This window comes from Maniola jurtina, chromosome 25 (genome assembly GCF_905333055.1).
Source record: "Maniola jurtina chromosome 25, ilManJurt1.1, whole genome shotgun sequence".
NCBI lineage: Eukaryota > Metazoa > Arthropoda > Insecta > Lepidoptera > Nymphalidae > Maniola > Maniola jurtina.
This window is the reverse complement of record NC_060053.1, coordinates 3,512,199-3,519,906: the sequence shown is the minus strand read 5'-3', so window position 1 is coordinate 3,519,906 and position 7,708 is coordinate 3,512,199. Positions and strand designations below refer to the sequence as shown.

The 7,708-nt window shown below is 36.7% G+C and overlaps 2 protein-coding genes across 2 annotated transcripts; both read right to left on the bottom strand.

The window, feature by feature from the left end:
- Nucleotides 1-1,585: 1,585 nt before the first annotated feature.
- Nucleotides 1,586-3,352, bottom strand: LOC123877935. Its single transcript, XM_045924870.1, has one exon. The coding sequence runs from the start codon at nt 3,350-3,352 to the stop codon at nt 1,586-1,588; it is 1,767 nt and encodes a 588-aa protein (XP_045780826.1).
- Nucleotides 3,353-3,568: 216 nt separating this feature from the next.
- On the bottom strand, nt 3,569-5,320 carry LOC123878021. The gene has a single exon (XM_045925043.1). The coding sequence runs from the start codon at nt 5,285-5,287 to the stop codon at nt 3,569-3,571; it is 1,719 nt and encodes a 572-aa protein (XP_045780999.1). The 5' UTR covers nt 5,288-5,320.
- Between the last annotated feature and the right edge of the window lie 2,388 nt (nt 5,321-7,708).

The window sequence follows — 7,708 nt, the reverse complement described above, 5'->3', positions numbered from 1 at the left end:
TCTTCTTCCTCGGATTTAACGATTACATCGAATGAGGTTCAGAACGAAATCTGAGTACCAAATTCTAAAGTTTGGTAAGGTTAGATCCATACCATCCATATTAATATTACTAGCTGATGCCCGCGACTTCGCGTGGATGTAGATTTTTTTAAATCCCCGTGGGAACTCTGATTTTCCGGGATGAAAAGTAGCCTATGTGCTAATCCAGAGTATAATCTATCTCCATTCTAAATTTCAGCCCAATCCGTCCAGTAGTTTTTGCGTGAAGGAGTAACAAACATACACACACACAGACACACACATACAAACTTTCTCCTTTATAATATTAGTGTGAAGTGTGATAAATGCGAAAGTGTGTCTGTCTGTCTGTTTATCTGTCTGTCTGTCTATCTGTCTGTCTCTCTGATACGTTTTCACGGCCCAACAGTTTAACCGATTCTGACGAAATTAGTTGCAGGGTTAGCTTATATCCCTGGGACGGACATAGACTTTTTATCCCGGAAAATCAAAGTGTTCCCACGGGATTCCTAAAAACCCATCCGCTTAACAGATTTGTATGAAAGGTTCCCTGTAATTGACATAGGCATTTTATCCCGGAAAATCAAACAGTTCCCACGGGATCTTTAAAAACCTAAATCCACGCGGACGAAGACGCGGGCATTCTTTAGTTCGAAATATATTTATTCCTAGCTTCGTTAAAATGTTACCAATAAGTAGGTATTTCAGTTGAAGAGCATTACAAAGTAGTGTTAATGAATACAGATTGACACAATGAACGGACACACTTGTCGAATTGATTGTCACCATGCATCGTTGGTATGAAAATCAGTGGTACACGGATTTCACGTGAAATAATTTGTGAATTTATTTATTTCATGTGGGTCTGCTTGTGTCAAGACTCAGTTCGGTTCGGAAGGAAAATTCTAGTGAGAAGGGCCGGTAAGAAACTCAGCGGTTGCTCTTTTTTCAATTTTCAATAATTACCTGTAATATTGATCTTTCTTTAAGTTGGACTAGATTTTAATGTTTAAACTACATATCGTGATTGATTTCCATTTTAAGTATAGAATGTACCGGCTTTACTAACGTATTTAGTCGATGTAAGCCAAACTAGTTTCGAACCCATCCGGGGCTCTTTTTGGGGTTCCGTACCTCAAAAGGAAAAATGGAACCCTTGTAGGATCACTTTGCTGTCTGTCTATCTGTCCGCCCGTCCGTCCGTCGTGTCTGTCAAGAAACCTATAGGGTACTTCCCGTTGACCTAGAATCATGAAATTTGGCAGGTAGGTAGGTCTTATAGTACAAGTACAGGAATAAATCTGAAAACCGCGAATTTGTGGTTACATCATTAAAAAAAAATTAAAATGTGTTTCAATTTTCAAAGTAAGATAACTATATCAAGTGGGGTATCATATGAAAGGGCTTTACCTGTGTATTCTAAAACGGATTTTCATTTATTTTTAAGTGTAATAGTTTTTGATTTATCGTGCAAAATGTTGGAAAAAATACCCGAGTACGGAACTCTCAGAGCGTGAGTCTGACTCGCACTTTAACCATATGAAAACCCTTCCCACGTATTATTCAATTACAAAATGTCCACAGAACGCTTGGCTACAAAAAATATAATAGATAAACCCCATCCAAAACCCATCAAAAACATGCAAGCTTTAAAGTTATTAAAAGTGAGAGATTTCCTTTTGTTTTTAACTTGTCTCTTAAATAATAGTTTCTTGTGCTTAACATATCTTGAATAAGTAAATTGAGTTAAGCCTGCTTCTACAGAAATGCTTAAAACGTGATCAACTGTTTGAGTAAGAACGGAATGCTTTTTGAAATACATTACTGTGGGACTATTGACAATCTTTTCAGGTAAAATTTGCAATTGCCTTAGACCATTGTGCGCTATCAAATTTTCAACAACAATTTCCTTATTGATTGCCAAAACAAAATCAGTACTTTCACCAGAAATTCTATCTAATTTATCAGTCGCTTCATCATAATCTAACAGTATCCAGTTTTTATAAATAACTGGCTCATCTTTGTAATATTCCCTAAATGTGGCAAGACCTCCATATGGTTTTTTACTTTTTAATACGCTCTCAAAGTCAGAGAGGAAGTTTTCATAATTTTCGTTCTTCAATGAACGTATTAGCACTGATTGGTAAGCATTTCTTACGATAAAACAAAACCATATCCAAGTATATACAATCAGTAAAAGAGGTCGCTTTTTAGGCACTCTCAATATCGGTATAGCTAAAAACAACGCCCATGAATAAAATAGTAAATTATACCTTATAGGACTTATTTTAACGACTTGCCTAATTTTTCTCCAAGTACTAGATTTTGTGAAAGCATTCAATATAACAACTCCAACGAAGATGAAGAATAAAGCTATTCTTAAATTTGTTTCAAATGGGATTAAAAGTTTCTGCCACGCTGGCTTGATTGCTGGCAATTGTGCAGTCCAAACTATGTCCATAGAATTATAAATGAAAGAAATTGTGAAATTACCATACATGTTTGCGGTTACTGGTAAAGAGCAAATTGACACGTGAACGCGATCATTGAAAACGTCCCCTAAAGAACCCGTCCAATTATCGTGTTCATACGCGCCAGCGTCATTGCCTTCTATGGGTGTCTTTATTTCCAATGTTGCATTCAAAACTTTAGCAACTAATTTAATAACATCACCATCACCTCCAGATGGTTCCATAGTATCATTATTTAAATACATAAACGGGGGTTGCTCAAAAGTAGATACAATAAGTGGGCATCCAAAAAAGTTTTTCAATTTCTCCGGATACAATTCTTTAAAACAATCATCTGAAGCACATTCGTCTGTTATGTTTAAAGTATATGCTTCGCTATTGATGCATTTTTCTGGAAGGACAATTTCATAAGAGAATGCCATAAATTCATCTATGGTATGTGCTCTTAAATATACGACATTTATAATTAACAGTTTAGACAGTGCTTTAAAAATTAAGGACTCTCCACAATCTTCACTGTCTGGTGACGTGCAAATGATGATATATTTCCCTGAATTATCATATTTTGATTTATCCAGCCATTTAACTATATCAATCAAAGCTGCGGTATCTTTTCCAAATATTATATACTGAGGTACATTGTACCGACGGGTAGGGATGAATTTTCCAAATTTCAACACCACTGATTGTTTGTAATTACTCAAAAATGACTCCATTGCAACCAAATATTGTAAACTATTGAACATAACAAGAGTGATATAACGCCAATCAAAATTGTAGTAGGCAATCTTTGCTGTGATTCGTCCAATTTTTTGTAAAACTTCGGATTCCGGAGTTAAAAAGTTGTCTGTATAGTTATTCATGATTTCAATACACAATGCAGCAAAATCACTGAAACTAAAAAAGACACACAGCTATATTTGTTTTAGAAATACAACTGACCGTTGATTGCCATTTTACATGTCTAGCCGTAATGGTTAATAACTTTTCGTTACGCTACAGTTTTCTTTTTTTTTAATATTTTAAATCGTAGATATGTCATTATAATGAAATATTAATAAGCCTTGATGGCAGTACAATTAATTGCTAAATCTAATGACTCTATTTCTTCGTTTTTCAATGCACATTTCAATAATAAACAGAATGAATGACGAAACCCACCCAATTAGCAATATTATATAGCAGCCAGTGAAATGTATTAATTTAATCGGCTTCTTTTCATCCGCCGACTTTCCCATAAAATGTGAGACTGTATTATTTTTGAAAATCGTTTGTGGGAATCCAAATTCACATAACCTTTTCAATATCCGGTTAAGAACTATAGTGAAAGGAGAATACCTTTTTAAAAATATACCTGTAGGACTGGAGAGAATTTTTTGAGGTAAAATTTGTAACTTTCTTCCGGGTTGCTTAAGAAACTCTTGTACGATTGCTAACTTTATCGCTAAAGCGTAATGCATTCCGTGTGTCAAATTTAACAATGTAGGTCCAAGCTCCGAAATATGTTTATCCTCCCAATTTTCATATATTGAAGGAGTTTCAATATAGTACTCCTTCAAAGCCGGACCTCCACCAAAGGGATAACCTTTAGCAATAGCATCCTCTATACTAGACAGTTCTGATGAATATAATTCTGTTTTCAACGAATTTATCAAGTATGCCTGATAAAATGTGCGCATTAAGAAACAATACCAAATCCAACACAATATCAAATACAGCACGATCGTTTTCATAGAATTTATAGTAACTACCTGGCCCATGCACAATTCCCATGCCGAAAATATCACCCTGTCAGATAAATGGCCAGAATTTATTTTATGCCATATAGACAAACAGAATTGAGTTTTGAGAAACACTGCTAGGAAAACTACGAACAAAAAGGAAAAGCCTAAAGCTATCCAAGCGGGTGGCTTAAATGGACGTAGTAGCTTGTAATAAGGCGGTTCAGGCTCTGGAGGGTGAGTTATCCAGATTAGTGTACTCGTATAGTAGAAGCTGGATAATTCGTAAGTACTGTACCTCGATTGGGTGATACTGGCTGACGTCATGGAAATGTTTGCTAAATCATAGTAAATATCGCTGAGAGAGCCAACCCAGGTTCCATTATCGTCAAGATTTCCCCACCCGTCTCCTCTACTCGGCAGCATAAGCACAAGAGTAGCGTTCAACGCATCAATTATAATCCTCAACAAATCTCCATCAGCTCCTGAGGGTACACCATCATTAATATACATCAAAGGGGGTTGAAGAAACGTCGACACCATAAACGGACATCCGTGCATATTTCGTAATTGAACAGGAAATATTTCAGCACAATATCTTGATTCATTTGTAGACACACAAGAGTCCCAGTTGCTCACTTTTATTGGTAATGTATTTTTGCATTCTTTACCATATTCGTAATAATAGCCTGTTGTGCCCTTTTCGAATATATCATTGATGAATATAACATTCATGATTCTGAGTTGCCACAAATATTCTAAAGCTACTACTTCATCACAATCTTTTCTTTCAATGGATTGACATATGATTACATACTTGGATGAACTATCAAACATCTGTTCTTTCATCCAGGTTACTAAATGATGAATGTTATCTAGATTGGTTCCAAATATAACGAACTGTCTTGTTGTCATCGTAAATCTTGGATTATACGAATCGCTTGCAACCACCACATTTTTTTTGTACGATTGTAGAAACGAATTGACACCACAGAAAAGTGTCGTGTTAAAGAAGACAATTGTAACAAATTGCCACTTGAAATTGTAAAAGGCAATTTTGGCAGCACTTTTAGCCATTCCCTCTATACTTTCGCACTCGTTTGAGGTTATGTTTGTTATTATACTACTGTGTAATATGGCCATGTTCCGCGTTCGTGTTAAATTGTTGAGAATTGAATAATATGCATGCACGGCTTAATGCAGCCACGGAATCGGGGTAATTAAGTCAGGGGTGGCGAAAAAAAGATGATTAATGTAAAATAACCATATGATTGATTAAAAGATATGTCGCTTTTTTGTTAATAATCTATCACTGACTTTTCGTTAATTGATCACTATTAGTAAGCACGTGTCTGCTATTGCACCTAGTGAAATTAATGCAGTCTTTAATAGAAATTAGCTAACTTATAGAGCAGGTTATACCTACTACAGGTTTCCTACGCGGCATCGTCTTCTTGTCTCGCGTCAGTCCCTCGATGCCTTCTTTACAATGTTGCGCCATTTTTTTAACCCCCGACCCAAAAAGAGGGGTGTTATAAGTTTGACGTGTGTATCTGTGTATCTGTCTGTGGCATCGTAACTCCTAAACTAATGAACCGATTTTAATTTGTTTTTTTTTGTTTGAAAAGTGGATTGATCGAGAGTGTTCTTAGCTATAATCCAAGAAAATCGGTTCAGCCGTTTGAAAGTTATCGGCTCTTGTCTAGTTACTGTAACCTTCACTTGTCGGGGGTGTTATAAATTTTTAATTTACACTTGTCCCTGTTAGAGGCCATACGGAAGGCATTGCAGACGGGTATGTCGACCGCTTCTTTGGTCTGGTCGGAACAGCTCGAGCTGCATCCATGGGGTCTCTTCCCTCCGATATTGCCAGTGACCAAGAGCTTCTCTATGCTACTCAAGTTTTTCCTAGTAATGTGACCGAAGTAATCGAGCATCCACCGCAGACAGATGTAGGATAGCCGCATCTTTATTTTCAACTAGCTGATGCCCGCAGCTTCGCCCGCGTGGATTGGTCAGATCCCCTGCAGCATCAGGATTGAGGAGTTGGACTCCAAATTTTTTATGAAACAATGTCGCAAAGTTCCTCTATCGATTAAAAAAGAAATGACGCAAATCAGTTCAGAAATCTCGGAGATTTCGGTGTACATAGCTAGAAAAACACAACTCCCTTTTTGAAAGTCGGTTAAAAAAGTAGCCTATGTTACTCCCTGGTCAATTCTCTACTTGTCTGTGAAAATCCCGTCAAAATCGGTTCAGCCGTTCCCAAGATTAGCCTTTTCAAACAGACAGACAGACAGACAAAAATTTTAAAAACGTGTGATTCGGTTATAGTATCGGTCAAATAACCATATGACCTTAATATGCGGTAGTTATTTCGAAATTACAGACAGACACTCCAATTTTATGTATTAGCATAGATGTGTTTAAGATCGTAACGGAACGCTAAATCCCTGGTAAGGTGATAACTAGCCACGGTTAAAGCCTCTCACGAAATCCCTATTGCCCTTGTCAATGATTGACTGACATATCAGATTCAGTCATATTATTGTAAATTGAACACTTGGAAAGAGCAACCGCCGAGTTTCTTGCTGGTTTGGTAGGAACGGCCGTCCGAACCAGTGGTAAATTATTTTGACGATTCCAAACCACTTGCAAAAGTTTACTTGAATAAAAATATATTCTATTCTATCCTATTTTCTTTTCGGTATTCCGATGGCTCTACATTTTTATTAACAGGCCAATGTCATCCAATAAATTAATTATTTCTGTGACAACCCTGTCTTAAAGTACTAAATCAAAACGTTTAAAAATAAAATGCTATCTAGCTTTTAATTGTAGGTTAACAATTTATTAAAAAAATCATTTTACCCGTTAGCAACATACCAATTATCAACTAAATTTAACTCCATGGATCGATAATCAAGACTTCAGCATGGTCCTGATATATGGCACTGGAATGTGGACACTGAAAAACGACCTCATCCACAAATTCGAAGTTATTCAGCGGGTTTGGACTTTATCTGAAAATAGGTACCTGAAAATCCACAGAGAACCAAGGTCACCGATATCACACTAATATTATAAAGGCGAAAGTTTGTATGTGCGTGTGTGTGTGTGTATGTTTGTTACTCCTTCACGCAAAAACCACGGGACGGATTTGGCTGAAATTCGGAATGGAGATAGATAATATCCTGGATTAGCACATAGGCTACTTTTTATCCCGGAAAACCAAAGAGTTCTGGGGAACCAAAGAGAACCGGGATTTCGAAAAACCTAAATCCACGCGGACAAAGTCGCGGGCGTCAGCTAGTAACTCTATATTAGCTCGATAGATAGCAAGTTCGTTTATTCGCTATTTTTGAGACCCCCACTTTTTTTGATGTAACATCCGTCAGGTCAATTTTTTTTCGTATAAAATGTAGCATATGTCACCCGGACCACACCCGGACCATAGTAAGGAATTCTTGACACCTCTTATGAAATTGTTCCAGAAAT

What these genes read in the sequence shown, in the direction of transcription:
- LOC123878021 (XM_045925043.1), bottom strand. Translation starts at nt 5,287, where the DNA reads ATGGCTAAAAGTGCTGCCAAAATTGCCTTTTACAATTTCAAGTGGCAA.
- LOC123877935 (XM_045924870.1), bottom strand. Translation starts at nt 3,352, where the DNA reads ATGAATAACTATACAGACAACTTTTTAACTCCGGAATCCGAAGTTTTA.